At 31.2% G+C, this 11814-nt stretch overlaps 1 protein-coding gene across 1 annotated transcript; it reads right to left on the bottom strand.

The window, feature by feature from the left end:
- Nucleotides 1-4288: 4288 nt before the first annotated feature.
- Nucleotides 4289-5868, bottom strand: LOC146533958 (uncharacterized). The gene is made up of 2 exons (XM_085194609.1): nt 5023-5868; nt 4289-4747 (listed from the first exon to the last, which is right to left on the bottom strand). Exons 1-2 carry the CDS (start codon nt 5794-5796, stop codon nt 4295-4297), a joined length of 1227 nt encoding a protein of 408 aa, XP_085050735.1. The 5' UTR covers nt 5797-5868; the 3' UTR covers nt 4289-4294.
- Between the last annotated feature and the right edge of the window lie 5946 nt (nt 5869-11814).

The raw sequence follows: 11814 nt of genomic DNA on the forward strand, positions 1-11814 counted from the left end.
GCTTCTGCGTGCTTTACCTACTCCTATGGATTCAAGAAATTTCCATACTCTAGAAGAATCATCTTCTTCGACTATAGATTTATGAATATGGCGTCTTTGGTAGTCTCGACACACCCTATTGCAGTGATTTCTGGCTTTGTTATATTTACGTTGATTTTGGTCAGAGGGATTTGATCTGTAGCGTAATTTTGCCATATTTTTCTTTTTTTGCAGGTCTTTTATATCCTCAGTAAGCCAGGGAGCAGGAAGATGTCTCATCCGAACAGGACGTAGAGGAGCATGACAATCGTAAAGATGCAACAGTAAGGAGTTAAAAGTACTAACTTGTTCGTCAATTGTTTTAAAATTTGAAATATCGCTCCAGTTGATTGCAGCTGCGTCCCCCCGCAGTAGGTTCCAGTCTATACCACGAAAATTGCGTCGCAGAAGAATTCTTGATTTGGCCTTAGGAGGTCTAATCTTGTACGATATGTAAATAAGATCATGGTAAGAGAAAGCCAGAGCAGGATATTGACCGTGTTTTTCAACATGATTAATAGAAGATACGAAAGCTAAATCGAGAAGTGAGGGTAAGCTATTTGGAAAATTGTGCGTAGCAGCGAGAGGAAGTATATGCAAATTGGCACCAGTAACCACTGACTTTAGACGGGAGGCACGATAATCATCTTTTAATAGGCAGGTGTTAAAATCGCCCATTAAAATTGTGTGGTTGTACAATGGCTTCAGACGCTCCAACAGGGTTTCAAGAGATGGAAAGTAATCGATCGTAAGGTTTGGACTATAGTAAACTCCGAGCAAGACCCTTGTGTGTGAAAAAATTACCTCTATGAAAAGATGCTCTGGGCCACCACCTGTTTGGTGCTGCGACTGGTCAACTATATTAAAGGCAATGTGGGAGCGTAAGTATATAGCAACTCCGCCTCCGGAGCGGCCAATACGATCGTTACGAATCAAATGAAACCCTGGGAGCGAGTAAGAAACCGATTGCAGACATGGCTTTAACCATGACTCTGATACCAATATTGCATGAATATTTTTATTGTTAAAGGAAGTAAGAAGATCTGGATAGTGTGCAGGAATACTTTGTGCATTAATATGAATGACATTAAAGTTTTTCAGAACGTCTGAGAAATTGCTATCAATAGTGTCACTTAATGTGGGAATACTGAGAAAGCTGTCTGTACTACTCGATCCACTAGGAGAGGAAGAAAGGGACAAAAAAGAATCGTCAGGTTCATCATTACTATTAGCCATAACTTATTAGTATATACCATATATGTTTTTATAAAAAAAAAATATATATATAAAATATATAAGACAAATATAAATATTAAAATAAATAAGAATTATAAATATAAAATAAGATATATGAATAAAATAAAAATAAATCAATAATAAATAACGAAAGTAGAAATAAATAAATATTTGTATAATAGATTTACTGATTGACTAGTTAAGTACCCGCCAGTTGCAAGGAGAGATTAATAATAACTTAAACAAGTACACAAAACAAAAAATTATAACTACTTAAAATTTCCCTATCACAAAAGAAATAGCAGAATTACATAAGAAAAATATTGTAATTATAAAAATTGTAACAATAAAAAGAGATAAAAAAAGAAACACAAGTATTAGAAAAAAGAGAAAAAAAAAAATAGAATATTAATGACAACAGTACATATGCATAGGTTGTTTATATAAATAACCTAAAAAAATAATAAAAAATATAAGCAAAATCTACTATAAAAAAAATAAAAAAAATTGGGAAGAAAAATAAGTAATCAATTAGTTAATAATATTGTTAAAGTGTACATAAGTTGTAAAAAAAAAAAAAAATCTGAAGTAAAGGCAAAACAAATAATTTGAGTGGTATAGTCACTATACAAGTTATTTCTTGGTCACTCGTTTACACCTTTGAACAACCACTTTATTGTCTTTGTCGGTGCTTTTAGCAACCACAGTCCCTTGCTTTGTTGGTGGTGACTTAGTTGAAGCGACAGGCACTTCCTGGAGATCTGCATTACACTCCACTCGGTAACGCAAACCATTTGGAGCAATTATGTGAATGAGGCCATCCCGTGTCCAACATTTCCCCACACCAAATCGTTGCCTAGCCAGCATAAATACACCATGACGATTTTTCGTTAGAAATTCAGATATTGTGATACCTGAACCCTTAAGTTTAGATTTAGCGGTCCAAACATTGTGACGCATCTGCGGAGTTGCAAATTTAACCAGTACTGGCCGAGGTTTCTCTCCGTTTAAGCGACCAAGACGATACGCTGACCTGATGCATGTTGTAGAAAAATTAGGAAGGTCAAGGTCATCCGCCACAATATTTGTAACCAGTGCCTCAACATCTTCTGTTTTACTCTCACCTACACCATGGAAAAGTAGTGTTTTACGTCTCCTCGACATCTCCATACGGTCAACCTCCAGATTCAGTAGTTCAACTTGTTTTTGTAACGTACTAAGCGCAGTGTGGATGAACTTTTTAAAAGAAGTAAAATCTGCAGCAATTGTTGTCACGGTCACTGGTGATGAAGTTTTGTTCAGATCTTGTTGAAATTCGTTCATCCTGGCGTTAAACATGTCAGCCATAGCAGTGATGGACTCCTTAATAGCATCCATGGTTGAATATGAAGTTATTTTATTATTAATTGTAAAAACTCAATATAGGACAACACTAGCTTTAGGTACTTAGTTTCACTAGCACATATAGAAGTTTAGAATACTTGTAAATAAAATAAAATATAAAAAAATAAATACAGAGCTTTTCTAACAGCTGTTCACTTTTTTCACGCCTACCCGCGACATATAACACTAAAATATTTTTTTTTTTTATAATTACTATAATATGTTTTAAGACATGTTCAGATAAAACAATATAAACAAAATGACAAACACAAATAGAAGATGACTGATCAAAGCTTCAACTACTTTAAAATTGTTTTAGAACTTTTCGTAACACTAATGAAATAAACAACTATGATTGATTTATGATTGGTTGTTCATTGTTAATATTTAATTTCTTTTTTTTAGCTGTAACTATTGCAAATCAATTGTATACAAAAATATTCCTATAAATAAAGAAAAAAAAACAAATTTCCTCTAAGGCAGAAAAGACGACAAGAAAACAAGTAGGTAATGCTCAAGAAAATGGAATTGAAAGCTCCAAAGAACATTTCTAATTAGTAAGAAAGCTCGAGGTTTAAAAGGCTCAAAAATCAGCTGCTAACAAAGAAAAGTTACGGAAAACATCAACAACTGTGGTACCCAGAAAACAAAATAAGATAAATAAAAGAGCGCGATACAATGAAATCCATCACTTTTCAATTATTATTTTTTCTCCGTTCTGTAGGATGATTGTATTACACACTTATATTCGCAGCTAGCTTTTATTTACCTGAGTGATATCGTGGCCGCGAGCGAACCCACATGTCGGTATTGACACGGGTTCGGGAAAACTCACTATTTATGGGCACATGAACATGCCAACCAGTTAACAAAGCGCAATGAACTCTTTCCATTAAAATTGTACCGTCGACTTATAAAATATAAACTACCAATAAATTAAACTAAATTCGAAATAATAATTATATTGAAAAATATAAATATTTTTCTTCGCGGCGTTGAGTTCCACATGCAATGCCTCCAGATTTCCGCGTAAAATGGTCTTAATGGGAATGGAGTTTCTTAACACTAGGCTCCCAGGTCAAGTGCCTACCGTTAGTAGGATTAGATTATTTAATCTATTGTCATTAACGATAGTCTACAACGAAAGGTTTCTTTTTGGGATTTCGCAACCCAATATTTAAATATAATTTATAAGTTTTTTTTAAATTTTATATTTATATGGCATAAATAAAATAATTATTACGATTGAATAAATAACAATCGATTATATCGAATTTTATATATAAAAAGCTGAAATTGACTCTTTTTATGTATTAAAATATTAATAATTTAATATTCACAGAGTGTAGTAGGCAATTAATAATATACATACGTCACTGAGCTTAAAACAATGTGAACTCAAAAGCTTATTTTGATAATTAAAGCGAAATAATGATGTTCAACGCTATATAAGAGAACTCAACAGGCTTCATTTTAATTGTAAAGTTAATGTAATTCCGCTTTCCAAATTTAATTAATGAATGTGATTATAATTATCATGTAATCTACGGAAAATCTTATAATTGTATTTTAAAGTTCTGATCACAGTATATTATACTGTATTTGGTCTAGAAATAATTATTTTCAAGATTATAAGAAATAAAAAAAACTGTTTAACTTAAATATTTAATAAGGAATCCAAAGAATATTCTCTATCAAAAAAATAGTTAACAGCGCCATTAACCCTTTCAACAAATAGGGCATGGTTTTGTGATTCATATGGGAAAGTCTCTTCCAACGGTTGATATTTAATTTCAGTCATTTTTAAGGCTTCATCTGATTCTGCAGTAATAATCTTCATTGATATCAGCGCTTCTAATAATCCTAGTATAGAATACTCCTTCAAGTGTTTCTCAAAAACAATTCTAGGATATATTTGATCTATATCTAAATTACACTGCCTTAGCACTCCTGATAAGGTTCCATAATAAATATTTATAAGTTTCTGATAATTTTTATTAAGAAATTTTTCATCAGTAGACATATAGAAGTAATAGGACAGGTCAGTTACCGGTGATGCATATCGCACTAATTGAAAATCCACGAACAACACGTCAAATGGTATTTTTCCCTGAAAACAACAATATCAATGTTTACTGTAGAAATAGACTGGCTATTGAAGTTTTGCTATAAATGGACAGCCTGATGTTTCAATATTATTTTTTAATAACACCTCTGTTTACTTTTATCAATTCACATTTGTTTTTATTTTTCAAGTTACCTTTTTTTATATCAGAACGAAAATTTTTAGTTATAAATTATTTTTTTCCTTTTTTAATTTTACTATAATAAATATGTAAAAATATTTATTCTTAATTATAATAAATACCATAATACATTTCTCACCTTATACTTAAAAAGAATATTATTACTCCAACAATCACCATGACAAATGGTACTGTAATTTGGAACTGGTGCAGAACATTTACTTAATAGCGTCGATATATACGGTAATATAGCTTCTAGTTTCCTCTTAATATCTGCATTCGCAACTACATTTACAGACTGTTTGAAGTAATGATATAAAGATTTAGGTATATTTAGTTCATCTGAGTATTGTACATCTCTCCCACAAAGATTTTGTATAATTTTAAACTGTTCCGGGTATATATTTTCTAAGGCAAATGATAGACCGTGTAATTTTGCTAAATTCTTAATAACTAAAGATGACTGAATGAAATCTATCTCTTGAAATCTATTTAATAATCTGTATTCTGATAACAAGTTCACAACAATAGTTTCTTTATCATGCTCCATGCTGGCCAGTAGACAGTTGGGAAATTTAAGCCTTAGTCCTTCAATCACTTTAAAGTTTCTCTGAAGCTGTAACATCTTGGGTACGATGTATTGGTAAAACACATATTCTCTTTGGTAAGCCGCTCTAAAGCACATACGGTCCACGGGATTAGAATGCCATTTTACTATAACTCCTATTTTGACTGAAACGCCGTCCCTTTCTCCGTTAATATTCACTTTATGTAAGCCACTGAGAAAACAGTCAATTTCAACAGTTCCAAATTCTATTAAATAACTAATGTTCTTTAAATTAACAATGTTAGCCACTTTAAAAATAATATTGACGAGGTCTTGGTGTAATTGAGATATTTTACGGACACGCATGGTTTATGACTTCATTCGATGAAGCGAACGACATACTAAGAGATAACAATATCGAAAACTTAAGATTTTATGATTGATTTATCATTTCATCTATAGATTGCATCACTGGTTTGATAAGAAGGCATAGATTTTTAAATTATAGTAAACATATGTTAACATACTGTAAGTAATGAGTACTTACAGATACAGTACATATGTTTAGTTATTATATTTAAAATCTAATTTAAAATAAAATAAATATTTTTAATTACATGTAAATTCATAATATGGTTCATATCACAATAAATCAGCTTCACGCTGTATCCCGCACGCAGTAGGGTAGGCATCGGGAATAGTGTTAAGACACTCCGTTCCTCACTTTCTGCAGAATTCTGAAGGCATTTATTTATACAATACAAGTAATTGAATATCTATTTTATTTTTCATTAGTATAACAACAATATTGATTTTTTTTAAACATGACAATATTAAGCTATTTTCTAAATTTCTTGTTCACCATACTTAAGACATTTACTAATCACGTAAAGCGGCCGGCAAACTCTCAAATGCAGTTTATCAGCAACATGACACCACAACAAGTTAGAATTCAATGGGTTTATCAGGCCAGAACGAGCCTTGTCCAGACAGGTATGAGATAAAGGCGTGGACAATTCCCTTTATGTAACGTTTTACTTCTAGTACAACTAAAGTATACACTCGAACATACGAGTGCCAGCATTCATCTACCGGTTTGGTGCTTTAAGTGCATTGTTATGTTCAATTTCATACTAACTTATTTGCTTTGTATGGAATAGTTTACTAAACATAAGGATATTCTCTATATAATTACATATAGATCTAGTTTATGTAATTTTTCCAATTTTTCGCTCCATTATATTTTTCGAAGTCACTACGCAATAAATTATTTTAATAAAAGAATAATAAAAAATCAATATCCTCGACTGCATAAAACTAAAAATTATGAAGTTCAAAACCAAAATGTTTTTTCATTAAGTCTAATGGCATCCCACAGCTACCATGATTATTTTTTTAAGGTCACCTATCTAAGAACACTTGGGCTGCTAAAATGAATTTAATTATACCTCAATTATGTGTGGTTCTGGACATATGAGGTAATAAAGAATATTGCATACATACATACATACTTATATACAAGATACGTGCGAAAAACATAACCCTTTCTTAGCAATTGGGAGTTGTGAAACAAAAAAAAATGTTATCTGTCGGTAAAAACTAATAATAATGACTCATGAAAATACAATTTTCGTTAAATATTGTCCACAGCATACCTATATACGAGTACCTATCGCATACGTAATTGAGTTTGTTTGCTTCACAAAATATTTCACGTACAGGTAGTCTTGTTTGTTTAGGAAATTTTCGTTCGTTGACGCGGGTCGCCTGCCTCGAGGTGCTTTGAATTTATAACATCTAAACATTCAGATTGCTCTATAGCTCTATTCCAGAGGGTTATAAAGAAAAAACTCCATCTCTCGATATCTGTTGATAAAAGTGCAATTTTGCGAACGAAAATAGGTCTTGAAATTTATGAAAACAATTCGAGAGCATCCATAACAGCTCTCTAAAATACAAATGTACAAGTACTCAATATATCTCAATATGTAATTTCTTAATTTTAAATTAGTTCTCTTATTATAATTAGTTTTTTCCTAAGGTAAATTTTACAATTTATTAATTTTTACAAATATGTTTATAATATTTTCAGTTATTTAAATAACTACTTACGATGAGGTACATATTATTACAGGATTTGAATTCACTCCATATGTAATTAATAAAAGTCTCGGAAATATGTTAAGATATGAAATTAGCACAAATTATTATAATTATAATTAAATGTATGGTACCTTGCACAGTAGCGTTTGTGTTTCAAAGCGTTGTCTTTGTCGCCTATAACTGTGTAGAGAAGTTCGCCCACTACACAGAGCAAACAAGGGCGAACGCTTCGCTATATTGCACACTGCGAGGATCTACAACTGAAGGTATATTTACATAATGAAAATATTGATTGATGAAATGCAAGTTATTTTATACGTTTTTTCAATTTTACGTATTTCATATAGAGCTACTACATATAAGATATATAAATATACCTTAAAAATTATTATATATATTAAAAATATATTATAATTTTTTAAGCTTAACGCTGTTCACCGTGCTTTGTCTTACTGCCAGAGCGGCGAAATTAAAATTTTATAATTTTAATAAAACTTTATTTTCATATAAAGATGGAGACACAAATCAATATAACAAGCAATCTCTTTATATTGAACTAGCGGCCCGCTCGCGGTTTCACCCGCGTGAACTATGTTATTATTAATTTCTGTCTCCATGACTACGTCCTAGTGACGTCTATGCAAAATTTGAGACTCCTAGCATTTAGTAACGAATGACAAAGACAAATGTCATTAGTAACGAAGTTTCATACAAATTTTCAACCCCAAAAACAAACCCTTAGAAGTTGAATATTGCAAATTCCCGTCTTAGCGAGCACCTACGTCCTATAAATAACTCCTATACAAAATTTGAGATTCCTAGCACTTGTAGTTTTTGAGATTTCGTGATGAGTGAGTGACCTTTCGATTTTATATATATAGATGATTGAACGACTTTTATTAAATTGTCATTAAGGCATGAAGGTATTTCATATTTTCCTTTGGAAACTTTTTATCCATGCGGTGGGAATTGTGACCAGAAATTCATGTTTTTATAAAATGTAAGTTCACACAAACCAATCGAGATTAAATTGAGGCACTTTATGTTTTCATGAGTATATACTTCTCCGGTTTGTTACTAAATCTGTATGAATAGTGTATATGTAAGCATATTTGTACAGGAATATTAGAAAATATTTCAATATAGGGATATAATAAATTCTTAAACTAGTAAAAACATATTGCTTTTAATGCTCCTTTTATCCATAACGCAAAGAAAGCGATGTAAAGAGGAATGCCTTTACAAAATATAAACATTTTTAGAAAAATCGGGCCGTCTGTGACAAGATCTGGTTTGAACGTCTCAAATGCAATACCAGCTTATTTTGTATTCAAAGCTTTGAAAATATTTTAAAGGACTAAGGAACTCATTTTAAATACTACTCTTTTAAATTTAATCCTTAATTTTTTTACTTTATACAAATTAACATAGTTTATAACATTAGCGTAATTTTACATACCTAATATATAAGTAGCGGAGAGGGGGCCAAAAGTTTCGATTTTTTTAATCTCATATATTTCTACGAATACTTGATTTCAGTATTTATACAATATAATCAAATTCAACCTACATATCTAGACTTGCAATTAAAACAGTAATTTGGGGTATTCTTTGTAAGACTTTTTTTTTTATTATGATTTTTTTTATGACTGAAGTCGGAAAGTAACAACTTACCCCGACTTGGCGCAAGTTGTTAACAGACCGGGGTAAATTGTTACCAATTTTTGTTGTTGTTTTTAAAGCTATTATTTGCAAAATAAAAAACAATAAGTAATCGAACAAAGCCTGTTTATTTAAGGAATAATCAACAGTATCGTAATAATCACCAGGCGCAAAAGCAAATTTTTTTTAACCGACTTCTGTAAGAAAATCAGATTATCAATACGACTATTTTTTTTAATGTATTACTTCATAACTTTTAATTAAGTGAACCGATTTTGATGATTTTTTTTATTTGAAAGGTAGTGCTTCCCATGTGAGAACCAACTTTATTTTTTGATCTATCTTTGACAATGATATCTATGAGAAAATCACATAAGTATTAAATTTGTATTGGTACGTGTGCGACAAAATGACGAATATCTCAATATCACGCCAACCGATTCCAATGATTCTTTTCTTATTGGAAAGGATACACTTCAAGGATAGTTTATTAAAAGTTTGGTTAGATTCCGATTATAAAATCCGGTCAAAATTGAGAAAATTTGTTTTTATTTTGGTAAATTTTAATTATTCTGGAATAGTTACAAGGGAAAACTTTGTTAAAATTATTATCAGAAGTAAGATTCCCCATTGTTGCATTTCTTTTCAACCAACCTCAAAAAAGATGTTTTCATTTTCAACCCACTTCAAAAAAGGAGAGGAGGAGGTGAGGTTCCCAATTCACCCGAATATTTTTTATGTATTTTCTTGTCAATATACCAAAATGTTAGTTTCCATAAAAATAATACCTAATTGAGTCAAGTTTTACATATCACAACAGATGCCACTCGTGAACAACCACTACCACCATAACCAACACTCGTTTAAGAAGTATCCTTTTAAGGTTATTTATCACTTAAATTGGTAAAAAGAATTAATTTTGAACAAAAAAAACCGAACCGAAAAACAACGAACTAAAAAGTAAAAGATAATTTTACATAAAATAAAACTTATTTTGATTTTGTTAACCCAAAATAATAAACAAAGATTTTATAAATTTACCTTTTCGCGCTCAATATGTATATGTAATTCTTTGGTAAAAGTCTTAATCTTATTCCTGCAATCTTTGAAAACTACATCCACTGCTTGTTGTATCAACTCTCAGTAATCAATGACACATAACCTCGAGTTGATTTTCGAGCATAAGTCCGCATGTTACTAAATTACAATATTTTTTAGTATGAAAAATTACAATATTTATATCCCATTATTGGTACAAATGAATTGGTGAACGTTTTTCCGAGGTCACAATATGATCCAAAAAAAGGGAACATCTAGCCCCAAAAACACGTGTTGAAAAAAAATTTAATATAAATATAATTAGGAAACATAAATAATTTACTAATAGTGTTCCGAAATAGTAGATAATATATGTAAAAAAAATACTAACATACTCGAGGCTAATCGTAAAAATTAGTGAGACAGACCAAAAATATCGAATGCGAAAATATTTACAATCGTGCACCAACGACACCCGTGTGCTATTCCATTGGTTTCGGGTGCCACCGGATTGTTCAATATTATGGCCATGGGTGCGCTATTACATTGCATTTCACTATATATTTACTAAATATTCCTATCACTTTTCTCCGCGAAATTATTTCCATTGGAACAACTTACCTCGGTAACTTTTAGCCCCGCTCTCCCCTACGTGTAATACGGATATAAATTTTTATGATTATGATCAAATTAAAATTAAATCAAATCATCTCCACGATTTATCCTGCATAGGTACAGCAGGGTAGGTAGCCTATTGTTCAGACACTCCTTTCTCCACTTTCCTCAGAATTCTTCGAGGTTTTCAAAGTTGAGTGGCGGAACTTTGTTGAGTGGGTTCGTAAGTGACAAATAAATGTATATTTTCATTTCTTCGCTATGGTATCGACGCGAATCGCAGCGTTATGTTCCGCCACTCAAAACGCATTGCCTGCAGAAATCGTAAAATATTAATTAAGTTGTGAATTTAATTAAAATCTTTATTTGAACATAGAAAGTGGTGAACGGAGTCATAGCACTAGGTTCCCTCTACCTACCCACTCGCGCGGGATGCAACGTGAAGCTGATTTATTTTATTTTGTATATATATAATATTTTTCAATAAACACACATCGACCCAGTTCATCTTGCATTGCTGGGGTGCATTAGACCGGGGTGCGTATCGATTGCCCGCACCCCTCGTACTACACCCCATTCATTACTCGCTGTACTCGTTTAGATATCAGATTGTTTTAATGTTGTGTTATTTTATAAAATCCTATATTTGAACATAGAATAGTCCAAGCTTTGCGAGAAACAACAAAATATATTTAAATCGATAATATAACGTTTAAAGAATAGATTTCTTTCTTTCATTTAAACAAAAAATAAGTACATAAAAATAAATATACAAAACTTTTGCTATTATAAACTTTGGTCATAAAAATTATTTAATTTCTTTAGTTCTAAAATAACTCAAGTTTATGGAAACGTTTAGGAAAGTTAGAAAAAGTGTTGTAATTTTAAGAAAACAACTAACTATGTTAATAGACTATTTGTATGACAAGAAACCATTTTGTTTTTTTAATTTAATATCTCCCATTC

The sequence above is a fragment of the Heliconius melpomene genome, chromosome 12 (genome assembly GCF_056956725.1).
Source record: "Heliconius melpomene rosina isolate 202511_hmr_F chromosome 12, ASM5695672v1, whole genome shotgun sequence".
In the NCBI taxonomy this organism is placed as follows: domain Eukaryota; kingdom Metazoa; phylum Arthropoda; class Insecta; order Lepidoptera; family Nymphalidae; genus Heliconius; species Heliconius melpomene.